Source organism: Rhinoderma darwinii, chromosome 5, assembly GCF_050947455.1.
Source record: "Rhinoderma darwinii isolate aRhiDar2 chromosome 5, aRhiDar2.hap1, whole genome shotgun sequence".
Taxonomy (NCBI): Eukaryota; Metazoa; Chordata; class Amphibia; order Anura; family Rhinodermatidae; genus Rhinoderma; species Rhinoderma darwinii.
In genome coordinates this window covers 306,204,151-306,228,471 of record NC_134691.1, presented here as the reverse complement: position 1 = coordinate 306,228,471, position 24,321 = coordinate 306,204,151, and the positions used below count along the sequence as shown (strand labels likewise).

Genomic DNA, 24,321 nt, shown 5'->3' with positions numbered 1-24,321 from the left:
TTTTATTTACATGCTGACTAGCACTCGGATTTAATTTTGTGCTGCTCCCACCCTACACACTATTTAAGGTTTCAGAAAGAAAACTTAAAGAGGCTCTGTCACCAGATTTTGCAACCCCTATCTGCTATTGCAGCAGATCGGCACTGCAATGTAGATTACAGTAACGTTTTTATTTTTAAAAAACGAGCTTTTTTGGCCAAGTTATGACCATTTTTGTATTTATGCAAATGAGGCTTGCAAAAGTCCAACTGGGCGTGTTTACAGTAAAAGTACAAATGGGCGTGTATTATGTGCGTACATCGGGGCGTGTTTACTTCTTTTACTAGCTGGGCGTTCTGACGAGAAGTATCATCCACTTCTCTTCAGAACGCCCAGCTTCTGGCAGTGCAGACACAGCGTGCTCTTGAGAGATCACGCTGTGACGTCACTCACTTCCTGCCCCAGGTCCTGCATCGTGTCGGCCACATCGGCACCAGAGGCTACAGTTGATTCTGCAGCAGCATCAGCGTTTGCAGGTAAGTAGCTACATCGACTTACCTGCAAACGCCGATGCTGCTGCAGAATCATCTGTAGCCTCTGGTGCCGATGTGTCCTCGCTCGTCCGACATGATGCAGGACCTGGGGCAGGAAGTGAGTGACATCACAGCGTGATCTCTCGAGAACACGCTGTGTGTCTGCACTGCCAGAAGCTGGGTGTTGTGTAGAGAAGTGGATGATACTTCTCGTCAGAACGCCCAGCTAGTAAAAGAAGTAAACACGCCCCGATGTACGCACATAATACACGCCCAGTTGGACTTTTACTGTAAACACGCCCAGTTGGACTTTTGCAAGCCTCATTTGCATAAATATAAAAATGGTCATAACTTGGCCAAAAATGCTCGTTTTTTAAAAATAAAAACGTTACTCTTATCTACATTGCAGCGCCGATCTGCTGCAATAGGAGATAGGGGTTGCAAAATCTGGTGACAGAGCCTCTTTAAGCTAATATAATTAGCATTTCTGTGAATAACTTTCTTTAAGACAAAGCAGAAATTGTGTATTTTTTGTGTTTTACGAGTTGAAGTAAAATCGAACTCTTATCCGGTCTCTATTGCTTCCCCAACAATTCACACTTTCACAATGATCTAAGTTCTTGATAAAATGTCTTGCCACAATGTCCTACAATAACACTACTGTGTTTCTTTTTTGTGTTTTTGTTTCATTTCATATTTTTTTCTACTTTTGTTATGTTTTTGTTTTTGTAGCCAACTGTAATAAACGTATCTAAAAAAAAATGTCTTGCCACGCTACAGATACTTTTTTTTTAATGATTTGTATAATTAACTCTTTGTTGCAACCTTAAAGAAGGCCAGCAGAGATATCTTATGGGGAATAAATACAACTCAACATTTTTATGGTTTAGAATTTGCCTCGTACTACTCATATCCAAATGGAAAAAAAATTCCTGGACAATACAGAATTTTATATTGTTACATAAATATAACCCCTAGCATAGATTTGGGGCTGTCAATATATGTACATAATCCTATGTCTGCCATCATTAGGTCTTCTGATAAACATCATAAATGTTGATACCATAAAAGAATAACCTTCAGTCAAAAACCTTCACTTTAGATATTGCAAAAACATAAATGACTTTATAGAGTGCTAGCACATGTATGTTTTATTAAGCCCTCTCGATCAGAATACATATACGGGTTGTATAATTGCAAGTACCTTGGTAAACACTCTGCCAGAGTATATGTAATCAAAGGATGAACATTTTTCCTTTTATCTACAGTATGAATGGTAATTGAAAGGAAAGAGGCTCGGGAAAAATGAACCACAGATGACACTACCTACTCATATTATTTCTTTTATCCTAACAGATGACCACAACAGAATAATTCTGAAAGGCGAAAATAGCGACGAGCATTCTGACTACATCAATGCCAGTCCCATAGTGAGTATTCACAGTGCTTATCAGCAAGTCATATTGTCACTCCTTTACTGATGGAATTACATAGCAAGTTGGAAATGCTTTGGTCATAACTTGATTACAGACAGAAAAAATAGAGATGGATTTTTATTTATTTTTAAATTTGTAAATTTGTGTGTGTTCCAATTTGTGTTGCATTTGAGATTTTTAATCTATGGAGACCAGATACTTACAAGCATATGTTTATTTTAGTAGTGATGGATTGTCATGTTGAAGTCATGTTTCAAGGCTCTTTACAGGGGTATTCCCATCTTATAAAGTGATGACATATCGCTAGGCTATTCCATCACTTTATGATCGCTGGCAATCTGATTTTAACACTGCCTCCCCATCAATGATTTTGCCTACACAGTGGTGCCCCCGGCCACCCGATGTGCGAGGAATTTCAGCATGGCCCCAATGATATAAATGTGGCCAGCTGCAGTTCTCTGGACAGCCAGGTGGTCTGGAGCGCTGCTGTGCAGAGAAAACTTGGAAGAGCAGGCAGCGCTAAATCAGTGCTGTGTACCCTTTATTTTATCGGTAGGGATCCCAGAGGTTGTATCATAAAGTGAAGGCATATCCTATAGGGCAATATACCTTTACCTTATAAGATTGCAATAACCCTTTAAAGGAGAAGAGCTTTTTTGCATATTTTTTCCCAGAGTACATTGCCCTAAAAACTCCCTACCAACTTGATCTCAGTAAGGAGAATCAGTACATTTCATAAGGATGTTGATAACAGATACCCTTATCTTCCAGGGAGACAATTGGGGAGATGTATCAATACAATTCCACCAGTATTATGACGTATTTGCATTAAAATAAATTAGCACATGCCATTTTTATGAAGACCCCTCTACCACTCTTTCCAACATGAAAAATCTAGAGTGTTACAGTGATGGCAAAAAACACTTTCCTGCCAGTCCCAACTTTACCCTGCCACATAGGTGGTTATCTTCCCCAAATAAAATGCATATAAAAGAAGTGCTGATGGTACGTCACCAATGTGCTCCACCAGCAAATATGTGTAACATAAAATAACTGCAACTGTGTGAAGCATGTCACTTCTGGTGGCAGTAGCTGCCCAGCAAACTCAGCGCTTGTATAGACCACTGGTTAGGGTGTTTATAGGGTACCCTAATGAATAAGAACAATGCAAATTCTTACCTTGCAATTGTTCATACATTTTTTAGAACTGAATGCTTTTCCATTTTGATACACCACACACTGTACATTACCTATTCTAATAAATGGCAAATGCCTGCTGCTAAGATGTCAGGCAGCACAAATGAGACGGTACTTCTATGTCCGGCCTATAGAATAGAATAGGCCCTGTCACAGAACCATCTTTCACAGGATCAGAGTCACTAGATAAACCTCTTGGCCACCCACAGCTTTAATCCCATTGTGCTTTTCTTAGCACTGAAAGTCATAAGTTTAGCTACAGCTGTTACTTTGAAGTCACAAAGAACTTAATAAAGAAATTCCAGTAGTTTAAGAAAATCTGGTATTGTTAAAATAAAGCAGGCCATTTATATTCAGAATGCAAATAACGCTGGTCTCAGGTTGAGGAATTCACTACATTCTTACAGATCATACTTCACCTCACAAATAGGAACCGTTCAAGAAATTCCTCTTTTCTCCCTTAAGTCTCTGTAGCTTCGGAAGCTCGGCATTTTACTACCTGCCACCAGCGATGGCACCAACTGTATATCATTATGTCATGCTGTAAGAGATCTGCCGAATACAGGGTCTCCCAAACAGAGCTCTATGAAACCCTTGGGTTCCTTGGAACCTGGTCAAAGGTTCCCCAAAAGAGAATCGGCAAGACATTAGCAAGAACTGTCACTTTTACAGTAGGGATGGCAAAATTATTTCAGCCTCATTAAAGATGTTTGACATTTGGGCAAGCAAAGTGTTCAAATTTTAGAGTTATAGAATACTCTACTCGCTTCTACATTAAGTTTTTGTGAGATAGGAATGGAGAGGTTCCCTGGGAGTGGATTTTTTTTTTCAGGGGTTTTACCAGGATATTAAGGTTAGGAATTACTGGTCTTCAGTGTAAAAATTATTTATCTGTATAGTAAAATAGCACCAGCTAGCATTATTGTGAATTAGCATATATCATTATATCTCCTCGCCACCCACCTACAGTATAGCAGGGCATTTCTGTTATATTTTATGGGGGCCTCTGGGGTACCTGATAAACTTGCAAAAAACTTACAAAAAACAAAAGGCATTTTCTATTGCACCACTTTTAAGGATAGGAAATGAAAAGTAATCCAGGGCCCCCATCTATCCAGACATGATAGGGCCCCTACGCTTGGTAATGCGCCCAAAACCATATGGCACTTGTCAATACTCTGAACTTCTTTCTCAATGCTGGATGGAAAAGACACTGACATACCAATTCATGGACATCCACCTATGTTATCTTCCAAAAGACATCAATGACGTGTCTAATCCAAGACATCAACTTTTTTTTCGCAAGAATTGAATAGTTATTTCTTTAAGCTACGTAATGTCAGTGATTCTTATGTGTTTCGGCTGCTTATCTTCTAAAATCATTACTTTGTAAGAAGGCATTTTAATTGCAAATTCACCTCCGTAACTTAACGTCACAAATTTAAGGTATTTGCAGTGAGTTGATATAAATGGGAAATTGTTGCTATTAGTATCATGACATTATAGTGTTATAAACTATTCACAGTTACACTCCTGTAACTGTGAATAGTTTAATATACGATATACAGACATTCTCTGTCTACTATAACAGCATTGCAAGGATGACGTTTAGTTGTGTGTTAATCAGACCACTTAATGGAATGAACCTCCAGTCCTTTTTCATTCGCTTCTACATAAAGAACTATTGATGAGCTTGTTATTGACTAGCCATTGATTCACAAATTGATTTAGCTTTTCTGTGCTTCTAGGAATCCAATTGAGTCACACATTTATCTCTGATTTATACTCCTCGGGGGTTTGTAGAAACCCAATTTAACCTTATTTATTTTTGCTGTGGCTGATCTCTTCACAAATTAATATTAAAATAGGATTTTCTCATTAAAAGTATTACTTTCAAAGATGAACTACTTTCATAACTCTATCTTTATTCATATTTTAATTAGACTTACAAAATAATAACTAGTCTAGTGCCATGATACAATTTTGCCAGGGGGCATTACCAGAGGGGTGCTGAGGTTGCAGTTGCATTCGGGCGTGTTGCCTAATGGCCATAGTCCAAGGGGTTCAAGTTTCAGTAAAGGCCATGTTCCATAGGATTGCATGGAGTCGCACAATGGGTATAATATATGCTAGTTGTGTCTTGCTGCAGCTTCTCTTCTTCTCCCTATGGAGCATTCACATTTAAATGGGAGTTGGAGCAGAGCTGATGTTCAATCTACTTCTCAACTGACTCCTATCTCACATGGATGATAAGCTTTATGCCATGCTTGAAGGATGACTACAAGAAGATCTATAGTAAAGGAGTTCTCCGCTTTGGACAATCCCCACTTGTTAGAAAGCACCCTTGACAATAAGTTGATCACAAAGTGTCCCACTGCTGGTACCCACAGCGATCAGCTGTAATCTGTGGGCGAACCTGGCAGTAAGTGCACAGTTTCTCTGCAGCGCCACCACAGGGGAAATTAAGCATTACATCGTGTTCATTTATATCAATGGGTTGTAAAAAGCGAGAGACGCTCTTTGATACTGCTCTCCACTTAGTCCAAGAAATGAGAATCCTGAACATTAGTCCCTTTCTATCGCCCCAGAATTTCTAAATGAAGATGGGTTTTCTGATCTGGACAACTCCTTTAAATTCTCAAAAATGTTGTAACTGGCCTAAGAGCTTGTGTGCCTTTGTTCCCAGTGCAGTTCCCTGTTATAACAGAATTAGTTGGTTTTATGAGAAACTTTTAGTAAATTCTCATTTCCTTACTTTTGCTAGAAAAATGAAAACTGAATAGGGCCAAGGGCCTCGACTCCATGTATATTAACACTGCTGCTGAGTTACTGAAGCTGGTAATTTACTGGTCATAAAAATGAAGATTAGGGGATCTGGGTCTATATGAGTTATTGTTTTTGGTGCTTGAGGCCATCATAGCTATATGCAAACTGGAATTTAGTCAGTGGCTTATTTAGTTGTTTGTTACCAGTAGATTACCCATGAGTGGGTAATAAATTAAGTTCTTTGCATGCGGTTATTTATTTCCATGGAAAAATACACCTCATACATCAAAAACGTCAGTGGGTCAGAATGAATTGATTGCCTGAAACTGTAATACATGTTTATAGATTTAACCTGTGTGTTTCTCAAAAGATGAATGTATAATAATATTTTATTATAGGACTCGCCTGCTTGTAGAACGAATGTCTGGGTTAGGGTCATACATAGCTTTCTCTGGCCTATAATCCTATTGTTTCCTGCCAGAGCTCTGCTGTTAACCTTGTTGAGGTTTAATAATCCTTGTACAGTACAATAATGGTGGCCATGGTCTACTGCGGTGTACCCCAACCAATGTCTCAGGAGCTGCATGTGGCCCTTGATCTCCCTGCATGTGGCGCTCCAGCTGTTGGCACCTCTAGAAACTATTGTGCACAAGAGGCACCAGGGAGGTTATAGCATTACTAGAACTTGGTACAAGGGTCAAAACCCAAATCACTGTCAGTTTACACAACAGTAGAAGTCAAAATCACTTGGTCATAACTTTAATGCATTTTTGCCTTTTAATATTCAGTGTATCCCTACTCCATCTGTCATGTTTTTAAGTATCTTGCCACCTACAAAAGGTTGAGGAACTCTGGTCTACTGGGAAGAGCGTCACTCGCTTTTTACAACCCATTGATATGAATGAACACAGTGTAATGCTTAATTTCCCCTGTGGTGGCGCTGCAGAGAAACTGTGCACTTACTGCCATGTTCCCCCTACAGATTACAGCTGATTGCTGTGGGTACCAGCAGGGGGACACTTTGGGATCAACTTATTGTCAAGGGTGCTTCCTAACAAGTGGGGATTGTCCAAAGTGGAGAACCCCTTTAATATAGATCTTCTTGTAGTCATCCTTCAAGCATGGCATAAAGCTTATCATCCATATGAGATAGGAGTCAGCTGAGAAGTATAGCTTGCAGCCTACCAAATGGTGGGTTTGCTAGATTCATGGAAGATATATTTTGCATTCATTTGCAAAAATACTGGATAAAGGTGAATTGATTCACCCAAAATTGATAATAACTTGCCCATATCTAATAATAGATAAAGGTTTGTGAAGCTTTTCGCAAACTGTGAATCTTAAACTTGTAAAATGTGTTTTCTCATTTCCATTTCCAAGTCAGTAGGCGATAGGTGAACTTTAATTGTGTCACATCCTACAAAATGTTCATAGCTTAGCTGCAATTATATTTAGTTCTCATAAGCAGATGGCATATTTCCTTGTTCTAAATCATTATGTTTGCCACGTTCCAGAAAGCAGTTTTCTGACAGTAGCTGATTATCACTAAAAGGCGACGAATGGCCTGTTTCTGATGTAACAGATAGCAGAGCTCCCTGACAGCACTGCTCAAATCAGCATTGATTCTCTCTACTTCTGTCTAACAGACCATGAATGGCTGGCTCACTACCTAACACAGCCGCTCCTCACATTTATATCATTTAAATGACAGCATAATGGCAATTCTACAAGGGCACATATGTTCCTATATGTGCTCTGCACTGAGCGTGTACTGTGTGTGTATTGAAATGTATGTACAGTGTGTACCTTATTTTGTACAATCTAGACATACATTTATCAATTGATAATAATTATACACTGAAAGGCAAAAAAGCTGAGGAATGATCAAAAATGGAAAACTAAAATGAATAAATATATGTGTATATAGTGTGTGTGTGTGTGTTTATATATATATATATATATATATATATATATATATATATACACAGTGAAACCTCCCCATAAGACCACCCGTAAGAGAAGACCAATCCATATCCAGACAATTTTTTTCGTGACCTATTTTCCCTACTATTACAGTCTATAAAAGATGCTCCTCTAAAGGCATTTAGAAATTTGCTTTGGAAAGACAAATTGGACTTCAAATCATTTGGATGCAAGTGCGCTTCATATCGCTAGGCCAGTGAGTGCAGGTGGAGGAGTACTTCCAGCAACACACAGCGTAATAGGAAAGAAGGGAAGAGCTGGAGGCTGTCAGAGAAGGGGAGTGTGCAGCACGCATCATACTGCACTGAACAGACTGTGCGATTGCTTAGCTAGGGAACCTTCAGACTGCCACTGGGGTATCAAGGTTAACAATGAGTATGTAGTATAGAGCCTTGGGTTGAAGAATGAGGGGAGCCATGAGGGTGTGTAAGAATGAGAAGTGAAAGCAATGCTAGGGGCTCGGAATGAGAAGGGGAGCCCTAATGAAGAATATGAATGAGAGGGGAGGCATGCTGGGGACCAGGATGGCAACCATGCTGGGGAACAAGGTTTAGAGATGAACCATTTTGGACGATAAATGAGAGGGGAGCCATGCTCGAGACTAGAATGAGAAGGGTGCTATTTTGGGGAATAGGAATGAGAGGGGAACAATGCTGGGAGCAGAAATGAGAAGGGGACTATACTGGCGGATCAGAAATAAAAGGAGAGCAATGCTGAGAACTAGGAATAAGAAGGGAGACATGCTGGGGACTAGGAATGAGAGGGGAGCCATGCTGGGGACTAGGAATTAGAGGGGATTCATGCTAGGGACTAGGAATGAAAGGGCTGGTTTTTTTTTGTGCCGTACATGTTTGCTGACTGCATTACACAATTTAACCTGACTGCATTACAATCTTTGGTCGGTTCTAAGAGATTTTTACTGTATATATACAGAGAAAGAAAGAGATTTAATATTGATTTTGATATTTGAGAGTATATTTAAATTTGAAAGTGGGTCCTTTCCCCCTAACCATCCAGTTGTAAGGCCAGGAGCGGATAAGGCCTCGCAGGATTAGTTGCAGGATAGTAGCAAGAAGCCCAGGTTCTTCGCACTTCTACACACAGAGGCAGTCCCATTAACGCTTCAGCAAAATGGCAGCAATTTTAGGCAATGCAGCAATTTCAGGCATTGCGGCAATAGTGGCTCACCAGCTTGGTTTCTTTGGACAGAGCTCCTCCCTGATATAGCATCACATCCACTTTAAATCCAGGCCCTTTCTTTCTCTCGCTCTTGGTCTACAGCAGTCTTTGTCACTATTGTGGGAAGGCCCCCACAAATTCCATCCACTGTATTGGCAACTTGATCACGGGGAGGCCCCAGGCAACTTCTAACCATGACATCCAATGCTGTCTCTCTCACAGCAATCACTTGTGGGGAGGCTCCTGCAGCTCCACACGCCACATCCATGGCCTCTCTGTGGCTACAGGGCCTACTAATTCACGCCAGCAGAACAGCACTCCTGCTACTCAACGAGCCGCATCCCACTCACTAAACCTGTTAGGTGGGAACAAACACCTTTTGTCAACTAAGCACCGTGTCCATCAGGCATGCAATGAATTCACACTGGTTGTGTCCTCACTACTGTTATGACGCAGCAAGTCACCACAAAAAAATGGTGTCCGGGCCATTTCTCCCGGCGCCCATTTTAAAGACAACGTGAGCCATCATTGTCACCTGCAAAAAAAGGTTCATTACTACGACAGAAAGCATTTACAATATATAGATATACAAACATAACATTTATTACATATCTACATCCCTTCCTCAGGATCTCCACCTGTTAACAAAGAGCAGTTGAAGCAACAGAATTCATTACTCTCAAGAAACAGTAGAACATTTTTTTGGGGAGGGCTTGTTTCATATTCTCATGTCCACTCCCCAACTATCACAATTGGAACAACAACAGGTTTCAAGCCTTATACTAATACAGGGGTAGACCTGGGGTTATGACTATCTGATATAGTATGGTGCCTCTTTCTGTAGGCAGCCTCATGAAGACCTCAGTTCGAGGTCGAAAAGCGTAGCTTCTGTGACCCCCTGTGCGACACGTGTTGTTTCATTATACATGTCTTTTTTAAAGAAATAAATTTCCATTTATTGTGAGTGACTATTTTTTTCATTATTATCTGGAACAACTATCACAATTGGAACAACAACAGGTTTCAAACCTTATACTAATACAGTGGTAGACCTGGGGTTATGACTATCTGATATAGTATGATGCCTCTTTCTGTAGGCAGCCATTTGTGCTGGGAAGAAGCTTATTGTAGTGTTTTTAAATGGAATTATTTAAATTAAGTCCAGAAAAATGGCTGCCTACTACATTATCACTACTTTATCAAGCGTTTCCTGTTATAAGAGCCTTCAGAAACATTCACATACTGTGAATTTCTGACGTTCAGGTGTAAGGCTGCTTCCATATACAACCACATTTAGGTATCCATATAGTGGCCGCAATACCCTGACACCATAGGTGTACTGTCCCGAACTTAAATCGCCATAGTCTTCTATTATTATTTCAATTTAATTCGGTAGAATCACAGGGGTCCACGTTTCGTGGCTGTAATACAGACGTTAAAATACATCTGTATTACCGCTGTATAAAGTGGGTGTATCCACAGAATTCCACTATTGCTACATCACCCAAACCATGTTAACACACGTGGTTTTATTTGAAGTTTGCTTCCATTGGCTGACGCTGTTTCTTTTAAGTTCCTGAAAAATCATTCAACAACTGCTTCTAAGGTTCATGTGGAGACTCTGGCAAGACCTTTATTTAACGTAGGGGAAATTGTGTTTTTTTAAGGTAAAAAATACTAGTGAAAATGAAAAGTAAATCTATAGCAGGAAATATATAAACTGTATTCCTGGAAAAGCAGACATCATTCTTGTGCTTTTCCATAAAATTATTCTGTTTCTACATAAATTGCAGCTCGTGGTAAAGTATATTGCAGTATATCATTTCAATTACAGAATAAATCCGGAATGTTTTTCAAGCAGCAAAAACTTATTATCTGATAGGTTACACATTGAGTTCTCCAGGAAACTTGAATGCGCTGTTGAGGCATTTCAGGCTTGTGAATTTGTTACTCTTTAAAAATATATATGAATTGGAGATGTTCTTCTGGTCTGGGAAGTTTATTAGCAATAAATATAAAAATTACACAGAAGTAAAAAGTGATCTTTTATCATTAATTCTATGCTCCTTTAAAAATTCTTGCAAAAAATTGGCAAAGGTTCTACCATACACCCCAATCTCAGGACAGAAGACTCTGGTGCATGTTTGCATCCTCGTTAGTTCTCATTACTTATGAAAGAGAAGGGTGGTGTGACCCTTGGGTTGGTACCATCTCCCTTTGTTGCTAGTTTTGTAGTGTTTGTCGTAAGAGAATCCCTGTGAAGGGTCCCATAGGGAAAGGGATGGAACCAATCTGAGTTTGGGGCCCCCTCTGCAGCGATATGTGCTGACTCTATGGTATGTGCACTCTTAATTAGAGATAATAGATGGCAATAGTCCTGGTACCACTGAGGACCAGCTCTGATTCCTCTAGTTCATAGGCAGATCTTCAGTAATTTTTTAGTATATCTGTTTACTGTACTGTTTTCTGTACATAGCAAATTATATATTATTTATTCTACAGTCATATTCCTTATTTCAATTGTGATGTCAATTCTTCTTTTCCAGATGGACCATGACCCAAGAAACCCAGCCTATATTGCAACTCAAGGACCGCTACCTTCAACTGTGGCTGATTTCTGGCAGGTACATCATTTATTTATATGCTACGGTTATGTTTATTACTGTACCTCCGTATGTGTCCCATTTTATATGGAGACAAGGGTTTTTTTTCTATTGGATTCCATATGAATCTGGGGATCCAAAAGAGACTAATTCGTAATATGGCATCGTACGGATCACCATATGGCCACGGCTACTTAGTACAGAGCTGCAGGGACCCCGTGTCGCTCCGTACTACAGAGTGTTCTGCAGCTACAAATATAATTAATTGTCCATGGATGTCAACTGGCATCTATAGTTCTCAATGGACCCTGGTGGTCATGCTGAGCAGAAAGTTGTGCTTCACATGGCTTTTGGTTGTATCTAATAGTGTGAGGTCCTCAGTGGTGGAGCCCTTTCTATTATCTCAATGTTCTCCAACCCCATTAACATTTCATTTCTAGCGTGTAACTCTCAACATATAAGATTTGTGTAGAATATTGAGCATATACTGTAGAAGTGAAATGCTCTACATTTTTACACAATAATAAAAAATGTACTTGAAGATTGTAGATTACACTACTCCATATACACTTTAAAAATATTTTTTTTGTGGTATTGTCAGCAATTATGACCCACCTTAAAGTACTTGTTTGCCTTGGCTGAGTATACATATTAAGGGAAGGTGGTGACTGCTAGATAAAAAGGGGTCAATAGATTTTCTCCCAGACGGGAAGGTGATCAGCGGATCCTGACAAAAATCCTCCTGTATCAATTTAAAGACTATTGATGGTATTCGGCGTCTTATGCTTAAAGGCTAAGTGTGTTTGGTGTAACTTTATAATTAGTCTTTATTAAAAATTTGTTTTACTTTTTGGGATACAACTGCTCTGGATTCTTTATACACAGCAGCTGAATCTTTCCCTTTGACCTGAATCCGTCAGTCCCACGGACTTGACGAGTTCAATGACAGCGGGTCGGCGTGTCTCTGACACGCAGGATCCACCTGCAATCTATCACATCTAAGTTCTGAACGTAGATGTGATAGTTTACAGGTGGATCCTGCGCGTCAGAGACACGCAGGACCTACTTTCACTGAACCCGTCAGTTCCGCGGTCCTGACAGGAACAGGATTTAGTTCTACATACAGCACTCTGTATGCAGAATACAGAACAGCTGTATCTCAAAAAGTTCAACAAATTTTTAATAAAGACTAATTATAAAGTTACACCAAACACACTGACTGACCTGTTTATTAAAAAAAAATGGCCATCAAAGGTTTAAATGGCCTTTAATCCAAATAAAGAACATAATAGTACTTCATGTGTAAAAGCGTATAACCCATAAAATTAGTCTTTACATTTCTGCTACCCCAATATAGAAATCACATTGTACCGTGTGAATATGTTTTACTGGAGTCTCCCTTTAAGTGTTTTAGTTGGCTTTAGTACAACTTTTATGCTTTTGTGAAGAACTGAAAATATCCTCCTAAAACAGCAGAAGATGAATAATAAATGACAAGTGACTGCTGGATATGTGGATGTTTGTATCTCTTGTATTGCATCAAAGGTTTGCAAGTTAATGCAGGATATTGAGGTTGGTTTTGTGCTTATTTAGTTTGTCTTTTTATTGGTAGACACCCAAGGAACTATAGATTTTCTCAGTCTTATAAATAATACAGAAGAAACAACAAAACATAGTTGCCAATAGTTTAAACAAATTTCTACTAGGTAAACTTACTGCTGCGTGGCCACATTTATTTCCTATCATGCCATACATTGACTCTGAGAACCGGTCACATTCCACCTAGTTAACAGTTTTAGGAACCCTGGTGAATAAAGGATAACCTCTTATTGATATATTCCCGTCAACCAAACAGTTCTCAATATTTAAGTCCTTTGATACTACTCAGAGCTGCTTTTCTAATGCATTTAAAGTGATTTGGCAAATTTTGTGACAGTGACATCATCACTTATAGCTATGTCGATATTTATTACAACACATAAATAAATATGTGACATTGTTGCAAAATTATTGTTATTATGATGTGCCAACATAAATAACCAAAGTGCTAAATAGATAAAAGAATCATTGTTTGGAGGTCATTCACACCAGAAAATCTCTGAGGTGATAGTCTCGGCCCATGCTCCCCTAATTGATGTTAGTTTCTGACATGTCTGTATGATCATTTTGGCAAAGATATAAGACAACGATATATATAAGACAATACTATAATCATGTCGGATGCTTGTTTTATGAGCACATCAAATTTTCTACTTGTAAGTAAGGGTCCTCTTACAGGGCTTGACATGGACTGTGTAAACGAATGCCGATCAACGACACAGCTCGGTGATTGGCGCTCGTTTGCTCCTTTCACAAGCAGCCATGTTTGGGGACGAGTGATCGTTACTACGATCGCTTGTCCTCATATATTTCCATAATGTCGACAGCACGTCTCCTTGTTTACACAGGGAGATGTTCTGCTAACAACGATAATATTTCTTGCAGCATAAACTATATGATCAGTTGATGAACAAGCAATGATCGGGAACGATCGTTCACAAGAACGCTCGATTGCCCGATAATTGGCCCGTGTAACAGGGCCTTTACTCATACTGCACTATGGTAAGAAGTTTTTGCATTGAAAAGACTGGTTACAATAGACAGAACAGAATGGTTGTCAGATAGCAAAATGAGGTATGATTAAAATTTAATTCCAGGTATTCATGAATATAAATATTAAGGTCATATTACATGGCCCGATATGGGCCTTGAAAATGATCGCTGATCAACGAGACAGCAAGGTTACTACGATCATTCGTCCCTATACATTTTCATCACGTCGGTAGGAAATCTATCTGTTTACACACGGAGATGTGCTGCCGACAACGATTATTTTTAATGCTGCAAAAAGTGCAGATCAGCGGATGAAGGAGCGTTTGCTTGTTCATCGGCTGATCGTTGCCGTGTTTACACAGGGCAATGATCAGGAACGAGTGTTCATATAAACACTCATATGCCCGATAATTGGCCCGTGTAATAGTGCCTATACTCAACCTTTTTAGATCTGCCAGTTCTTATTTCTAGCACCCAGTTGAGTATTATTTTACCTCTACTTATATGGCTTATTGAGAATCACGGTGCTTTCAAGCTCCTGGCGACACACATTTAGAATACTAGATCTAGCAACAGCAACTTGTGATTATATCTTAGAAATGCAAGACTGTACGGTGTTATTTCAGTAAATACTATATTTTGAATTTGAATATTTATATTACAGCTGCATTGTGAATATATTATTTGTAGATAGGAACAAAATTCAGATGTGGCAGAGCTTTTTGCACAACTAATTGTGATAGACGGTAACTTCACTACATTATCACAATGCACAAAATGATGCCAATCCGAAGGGTTAAATGTCCGATTCAACGCTGCTACATCCGTAGCTTCAAAGAACAATAAAAGCCTTAAAACTTTGGTTATGAAAAAACGATATAAGATTGAATATTCCCTGATTCTTTCTAATGCTGCATTTTGCGGCTGTTCCCTTAATAATACACAAGACCTATATCAAAGGCCTGAATTCTGTGGTATTTGCCTTCTGCTCATGCTGGCAATTTCCACAAAGAGAAAATATTTAAATCGCATATTTTCTAAATGCTGCGTGGTGCTTGGGGATTTGGAAGCAGCTGCAGAGAAAAAGTGTCTAATGAAAATGAAATTTGAATTTGCACTGAATGGAATGAGTTTTGATTGTGCGTCTGAGTGCTGTAATTACACGTGTCACGCAGTAATTAAGCGGTTGCAGTGTGGCCACGGTGTGTCTCTCTTTTGTCTACAGATGGTATGGGAAAACGGCTGCGTTGTAATCGTGATGTTGACTTCACTAGCAGAGAATGGAGTCAAACAGTGTTACCACTACTGGCCCGACGAAGGCTCGAACCTCTACCACATCTACGAGGTATTTATCGCTCACTACCTAATGTCTCCCTAATAGCTAACATCATAAGGACTATGTGCACTCTTGCAACTTTTTCTTTTTCTGCTCCTTGAAAACATGAATCGAAAATAAAAAAAATCAATACAAAAATAATTCAATAAACTTATTTTATTATTTAGTGTATACAGCTCCAATGCACAGCTGGGTCTCCAAATAAAACCTATGTGTAGTCCGATCCTGAAGTCATGTGTTACTCCAGTTTATCTGCCCCTCTACATTTGGCTGTAGGTTAGCAACAAGAGGGGAATGTTTAAAAAATTATGTTTAGCTGTTTGGAAGATGAAAGTGGTTGAAAGGATGATATGAAGTAGATAGGAAGATATTGCATCAGTAGGTATATAAAGTGGATAGATAGATAGATAGATAGATAGATAGATAGATAGATAGATAGATAGATAGATAGATAGATAGATAGATAGATAGATAGATAGATAGATAGATAGATAGATAGATAGATATTACATATTTAACCAATCGTATAAAAAGACAAAGCTTCTAGAGATATACTGGATGATATCTTTCTCTGCTTTCTCTTAATTTCAAATTGATGTATTCAGAGGCTCCAAGCTGATGTGAACTGTGACAAGCAGAAGTGGGATGTGAGCGGGTCTCCACTTTCTGTAGTGGTTTAGAGGCTTCTATAAATAAAGCCCTTCATTTTGATTAATATGGAGCAGCGATGAGTTTGCCACGTGTGGAATCCTCTAGAGAGGACAGATTTTTGTAAAGCAATCTGAAGCAGATGTTTGTAAATGTTCTTAAGTTGTGCCCTATGACTCCAATCCCTTACAGGTAAATCTTGTGTCTGAACATATCTGGTGTGAAGATTTCCTTGTGAGAAGCTTCTATCTAAAAAATCTACAGACTAACGAAACCCGCACCGTCACCCAGTTTAACTTCCTCAACTGGAATGACCATGGTGTGCCGACTTCAACGCGCTCACTGCTAGATTTTCGCAGGTACAGAATTGTTCTTTGCACCTTCCTGTATCCAATAATTACATAACCATGCTGTGATTTTGTTATTATACCTATGTCGTATCATTATAACACATTTAAAGTGACCTGGCTGATTTCTTATTTCACAATATATACTCCTCCTTATAATTGAGTCTGTAAACTTGTGTGTTCAAATATAACTTTATCATTCATAGTAATACTATAAGTATTTTTGAAGCATAATGTCATTGCAAAATCTAGATATTTATTCCGTTTTTGCTGTGCGCACATGTGCTATCTGTATCTGTACCTACAGAAAATAGGCTTTATTTATTTTTAAACAGTTTTTATTGTTTTCCAAAAAAGGTAATATAAACAGTATATAAACAGTATAAAATACTTCTCAGAATCACAAAAATGCATAAAGTGCGTTTACCATAATGACAATCAAATAATAGGTTAAGTTGCAGTCAATGTAAACGAAATACTGGAAATCTCCAGAAGATAAACATCTAATGTAAACATTTTCCTATACACCAATAAATGTGTATTCGAGATAGTCTATTTATTACAAAGTATATTACAATTATGCTGTTCTCAAAAGATTTAAATTCTTATGAAAAAGACATTTCAAAACTTTTCTAATACTGTTAAGACCTGAGGGTGAACATAGAAAGAAAACCTATGTAGGGGGAGGGGATAGGGTAAGGATGGAAAACTGATGGATGGGGGGAGCATGTACCCAAAAACAAGAATGGAATGTAAGTCATGTCCAGTCCGATATTACAAGTATATTAATCCAGTAAGAGAGAATCCTCTATAAACTCCCCAGTTCTTCCAGATGGCCTTAAATTTGATATGATTTTTAGTCTCCCCGTGTGCTAGTTCCTCAAGACGGTAGATATTATCAACCTTCAACTTCCATTCAGAAAGCGAGGGGGGGGTGGGATGTTTTCCAAAATTTTGACAAGAGCAGCCGGGCTCCTGATTAATAAATGTCTAGCCAATCTAAGGTTTCCATCCTTATTGCCTTCGGGGAATAAATGTAAAAGGCTGATTTCTTTATTAAACTGTATTTTAGATTTACAGACTGTGTTAACAACAGTCAATACTTCTTTCCAAAGTGGAGTGACAATAGAGCATGACCCCCACATATGACTAGATGTACCCCTATCACCTCTACATTTCCAACAGGTAACTGGGTAGGTTGAATCAATTCGGTTAATTTTCTCAGGAGTCATATACCATCTTGTAAGAACTTTAAAGGCATTCTCTTGTACTCTAACACATCTGGAATCTAACTTAGGAGCCAAGAACATGGCATTTATTTGTGTATCCGTAAGCTCCATGTCAAGGTCAGTCTCCCAAGATTTTATATATGACAAAAGGTGGAAATCCACATAATAAAAGTTTATACGTAGAATAAATAATTTTAGTAGGGGGATGCTGGACTAAGATTAAAGATTCAAACCAAGTAGGTGACCTATTAATGTCAGGATGTTTGATGCAGAACATAGGCTTTAACGTGAATGTCAAGATTTTAACATCATTTTGTTTTTAGTTCCAAATTTGTCTGCTGACTAATATTATTATATATGTGTACAGGGATTGGAGCTCTATTTTTCTGACACAGAGCTCCAAATCCCCAGCTTCCCTTCACACAGCCATAGAGTTACATAATACAATTCTGACTGCCTGCAGCCGCAGCTAGGGGGAGCTTAAGAGCTTACTGCATATGGCTTACATACAACTCATAAATAAATATGTATACAGTAAGCTACCAAGCTCCCTCTTGTGGTGACTGCAGGCATCCAGAATATTAACATTAACTATGGCTATGAAAGGGATTTGGAGCCCTGTGTCAGAATAACAGTGTTTCTGCATCAATTCCTCAACTTTTTTCAAGATTTCTGTTTGCTGTTGGTGAATGTTAAGGCATTATTCACTCATTTCAGATTTGGTCAGTACTTTACCTCAGTAGTTGTACGTTTGTGTTTAGCAGTGAATCTTAAACACAGAGGAAATGTTATGGTAGTATTTATACTTCTAATATGGGTTACAAAAGACAGATGCAGCCAGTTTTATGTCGACATGAGAGGGAATTTCAAACGTAGCCTGTCTCGTAGAGAGTTTGTGAGAAAAGGAAAGTGCACAAGATAGCCAGCATGCCCTTAGGAAAAGAGCAGGGGAGGAGGTCCATTGGGAAACTTGGACATGCGGCCGCCTTATCTGCTACCCACTGGGTGCCTCGGGGCCCAGATGGATTTGGGTAAGTTGTGGCAATCTAGTGGCCTGATAATATTTAGTGATGTGTGTCATACCCAGTCTCTCTTGATGGCATATGAAGTTGAGATCCCAGCCCTTCTCCCATTGGAGCCCCAGACAAAGCTCAGACTGGTCAGCCTGAGGGAGCTTTAGGGCCCTGGGTGGGATGCCAATTGGCAGGTCCAAAATGTGTACAACTACTTAGGAAAAATATTAATTGTTAGAGACACTTTCCCACCTAGCCAGGATACAGTGAGTGTGGACCATTTCTGAAAATTCTCCCATGTAGTTCTAAATAGGGAAGGGCAATTTGGACAAATATAGTGAAGTTATAGTGGGATTTAGAACAATACCCAGGTAGGTCAGCTTCTCCAGGTTCCATTTGAAGTCAAAATTGAATAAGAGCAATTTAGCAACATTTTTCGGAAAATAGATTTTCAGGGCATCCGATTTGGAAGGGTTGAGCTCCAGCCTGAAATATCAGTGAATTTTTGCATCATATGGCACCAATTGGGAAGCATGCTAAGGGGACAGGAAATCATTTGCAAACAGTGAACCTAACAGTGAGTCCAATACCACAAATGTCGGGGCTATATTGAGTCAGCGAGGGATTCCATGGCGAAAATCAATAGTATAGGTGAAAGAGGGAAGCCTTGCCTTGTATTATATCAGAGACGTATGCTCTAATGTCCACCCTGACCATCGGACTCCTATATAAAACTGAGCGGAAGGACAAGAAGGATGTACCTTAACTGCGCAGGAGAAAGTAGAGGTAATCCCAACTGATGGGATAAAATACCTTCTATTAATCTAGGGAGAGCAATAACCCTGCTCTGTGAGGAGTCTGATCATCCCATTTAAATTAAACTTGGGAGATAAGATCAATAACCCTCCGTGTCTGGTCTGCCTAACCACTGGCAACTAGCAAATCTGTCGCAGGGCCCGTAACTATAAGAGACTGTTGCAATTCCAACAGAGGATGGTGTGGACCCACTGTACTGCCAAGGGATTTGGCACTGAGGCCTCAGTGACCACGTCAACCACGGCCTGGTCCATGGATGATGGGGGTAAAGATACCAAGCTAAACATATGGGATTGCACTATTGGCAGTGGGCTTACCAGAGATCCGGATACAAGAAATTCTGTAAGTTGGACCTCTGATTGTCCCTGTGAGGGAGAAGGAACCTGTAGTTCTCCATGTTCCGTGTCGGAGGCAGAGAGCTGGGCCGCTGCTGGGTTAGCATGTTGAACTGTCCCTTTCCTTGTGGAGCCCTTCGTCATCCAGGGAAAGGGGGAGAAGGTATAGACAGTCTATTAGAACGTAATTTGGGGGAAAGGGGTGGGTCACTTGCTAATTATAATGCAAATATTGCTGAAGCGGCAAAGAGCTCCTCTTTCACACGTGCGAGTTAGAGCGCTGCTAGCTACACCTCCGTATGTTTTACATAGGACTGCAAATAGAATATTCGAAAATTATCCTAAATCAGATTATTACAATGTCCAAACTGTGAAACAAAAATGGCAGTCAGCTCTGCTACTTTTGTACATGAGAACAAATTGGGAAAATGGTAAGTGTTTAAGAAAATGTGTATTCTGTATATCAGTATGCACTGCTTAATTATACTTGATATCATACGGAGAAAATTGTGGAAATCATTTCACATAATTAGGAATCTTTAAATGCCGTAGAAGGTTTTCTAGTGTGTGTCTTGTAGAAGTTGCATAGGGAAGAAGTGAACTGTTCTCGATGTAGTGCACATACTTTGTAAATGGTACATACAGTAAAAGCACATAATTATGGTGTAGAACGGTACTTGACACATAATCAGCCAGCGTTACTGCTTTGTGCCAGGCTTTTACGTGCAGCCTCTGCTCATCATATCACAGAAATAATAGGGGTTATGCAGGGAGAGTGCTGACCTTTAATGTCTATGAGTTTTTCATTTTTCGAGAATTGTAAAAGCCTTTTGAGAAGATGTGACATATTGGTTAAGGAACTGTTCTCTGATGCGCAAGGTCATTGGTTCAATTCCTGCCTCTGTCACTGGTGCTCACTGTGGTCTTGGGCAAATCCATTTATCTGCCTGTGTGCGAGGCCGCCTGCCTGTCACTGACTTATAACAATAACATTAATCCTTTCTTCTCTGGTCTCTCTGGAAGATGCATAAAATCTGAAAGAAATAAATAAATTTAAAAAAAAAGTTTAGAATGTGGCTCCTTTACTAATGCCAGCATGCAGTTCTTGCTTCTTAGGTTGCAGTCATACAGGGCAGATTTTGTTGCAGAAATTTCTGCAATAAAATCTGCCACATGTGACTTCACCCTAAGGGTATGTTCACACGACCTATGTGTGAAGCTGAAAAATACGAGGCTAATTTCAAAAGGATTCAGCCCTTAAAGGCAGTTTTGAAGCAGATTTTCCAAGCGTTTTTGAAGTGTTTTTTCAAAACGCTTTTGTCATTGTCCATTGAAAATGTTAAAAATCTGCTTTAAAATCGCCTCAAGAAGTAAGACTTTTTTACAAGCCGTATTTATTAGCAGCATTTTTTTAAACATTGGCGTAAAGTTATGCCTCGTATGAACTACACTGTTTTTACCATTAATATCAATGGGAAGCAGGTGATTTCAATTGTATTTCAGAGCTTAATGCATCCGTTTTACTCTCCGTGTTAGCATGCCCTTAGACCGCATTCAGACGGCCGTGCTTGGCCCGTGAGATATAGACCGTATGTCGGCCGGATTTTCCCGGACCGAGCGCAGTAATCTATGATGCTAGGAGTCCCTGCCTCCCAGTGGGTACATTGTCCCATATTAAAAACATGATTACAGAATGGGACAGTATTCCCGCGGGGAGGCAGGGACTCCCAGCATCATAGATTACTGCGCTCGGTCTGGGAAATGCGGCCGACATACGGTCTATATGTCACGGACCAAACACGGCCGTGTGAATCAGACCATAGGCGGTATTCACACGGAAGGAAATGCTGTGGATTTTCGGCATTGAATCTTCAGCATTTCCGCAGAATCTGTTATTCAATGGAATGAATGTCTGACAGGAATTCCAGAAATATCTGCCCTTCACGATCACTATTTCACTTCACAAATCAATGTTTAGCTAGCCTCATGGGCCATCCTCAGCTGACCTGTGTGCTACCTCTTGGTTATAAATGACACAATCAGGCTGTGTTCACACGGGACAGAAAGGCTTTAGATTTTCCTTGCGGTATGCGGAAATATCCGTGCAGAGTATCCGCAGCGGATTACAGGACGAGCCATGAGGACAAGTCTCATTTATATGCTGCTAAACATTTTCCGCATAGAAATTAGAACATGCTGCAGATTTTCAATTCCACAGCATGCTCATTCTGTTCTTGATGTTTACTGCGATTTTTCACCCTTTTCAATGTAGAAGGGGTGAAATCCGCGCCAAAATCTACAAATAAGGGTATGTTCACACGCACTGTTTCCAGACGTAATTCGGGCGTTTTACGCCTCGAATTACGCCTGATAAAACGGCTCCATTACGCCTACAAACATCTGCCCATTGCTTTCAATGGGTTTTATGATGTTCTGTTCCCACGAGGTGTTATTTTAGGCGTCGCTGTCAAAAGACGCCCGCGAAAAAGAAGTGCATGTCACTTCTTGGGACGTTTTCGGAGCCGTTTTTCATTGACTCCATTGAAAAACAGCTTCAATAACGTTCGTAAAATACATAGCGATGTCTGAAAATCAGGAGCTGTTTTCGAGTGTGAACATGCCCTAACACGTGCGGATTTTGCTGCAGAAACTTTGTGGAAATGCTACAGATACATACGCTGTGGAAAATCTGCAGCATTTCCGTCCCATGTGAACCCAGCCTTAGGGCTTGTCCACAAGTAACGAAATTGCTACTGTCCGGAATTTCGGATGGAAAATAAGCAGCAGATTACATAAGCAGCAAAGTGGGTGAGTTTTATCAAAGGATCAGTTCATACTGAGTTTTTTGGCGCTGATTTTGTCGCGTAAACTACGTCCAAAACAGCGCCAGAAAATGGCCGAAAACGCTACCTATTGATTTTAATGGGAGACAGAGGTATTCTTCTTCCCAAGCAGCTTTTTGCCGCTCGCGGTACAAAAAAAAGCGGCATATCCTTTCGCGCCGCAGTTTCCGCCTCTGACCTCCCATTGAATCAATGAGAGGCAGAAAAAGCCATCGGCGTTTCTGAGCATTTTTCGAGCTGTTTTTTTAAGGAATTCTGAGGCAGACTTTTTTCTGCCTGCAAAAAAAGTTAATGTGAACAGTGCCTAAGTATAAAGCCTGTACAGGTTCTCAGCTACTGGATGTAAAGAAGAATATTTCCATTCACTGACAGCGAACAATTATCTTGAAAATGTTTATGGATTGGAACACAAAGTAAAATAGAACATTGCAGAACTATTCATTATATTAGATATATTATACAGTATAAAAAACTAGAAACCCCTTTATGTCTTGTAGAAGAGTTTTTTTTGTTTTTCATAGCTTTCACTGCATGAATTTCAGGTTACTGTAATTCTAAGGCGTTAAAACATTCCGATTCAGGATAATACTTTGTCATAATTGCTTAACTGAGGTGTAACTTTCACGTCCCAGGCTGCAGGGGAGGACGATAGAATTTATACAATCACACAAGTTATGTATGATAATCCTTTATGAGAACCGACCAAGTGAGGGTTTCAATGCAAGATGAGGGTGTGTTCATTTTGTATACATATATATATATGACTCTTTACTGCATTCATGACATTATTATGCAGGTATATTGGGCTCCAGCTCTCAAAAAAATGGCAAAAAAATCATTTTGTTAACCTGTCCTGAAAGAGCGATCCAATTAGTGAAGGATGATTCTAAAATGAGGAATCTGATCATGTGCTGGAGATAAGTTTGTGCTAAATTGTACATTATCTAGCAGAGCAGAGATTGTCAGTAAAGCAGAACTGAATTTGTTGTCATCTTTTGGCACACTGTGCCGTGATATTAGTGTGTTATCTATGGTATTCTATAGGGCTGCATAAATACGATCTTATTTCAGTGTGCTATCATGGTGCCTAGAAGAAACATTTCAATGACAGATTCGGCTTTGCTATTTCTGTACACAGTCCCACTGTCCCCACTCTTAGGACCATACAGTATAACTTAATATTGTTTGATTTGTTATAGTAATACTTCAGTCATGAGGTGGACTGCCAGCTGTGGCCAGAAAGGTCTCATGTGGTTAACGCTCCTATGAGATCCAGATTTGCTCCAAATCACATTATTTTAATAGAACTGAGATTCCTTCATTTGAGATCAGTAGCTAGAATGTCCAAAAAAGCTCCAAACCTCATGTTTTAATACATACGAAATACATAAGGTTTTAGCGTATTGTAATGGCCACCGCTGCTACAGCTGCTCCCCACTGGTGTATACTCACCTCGCCGCGGTGTCCTCTGGCTCCTGGCCGATGC

General features: G+C 39.6%; 1 protein-coding gene across 1 annotated transcript in view; it reads left to right on the top strand.

Annotated features, from left to right (window-relative positions):
* The window catches only part of PTPRN2 (protein tyrosine phosphatase receptor type N2), a 721,223-nt gene that overhangs the window by 677,263 nt on the left and 19,639 nt on the right, over nt 1-24,321 (top strand). Inside the window, exons 16-19 of the mRNA XM_075827406.1 lie at nt 1,869-1,942; nt 11,620-11,697; nt 15,494-15,613; nt 16,445-16,611. Of these exons, the coding sequence (XP_075683521.1) occupies nt 1,869-1,942; nt 11,620-11,697; nt 15,494-15,613; nt 16,445-16,611 (439 nt within the window). The remainder of the gene's footprint in view (nt 1-1,868; nt 1,943-11,619; nt 11,698-15,493; nt 15,614-16,444; nt 16,612-24,321) is intronic.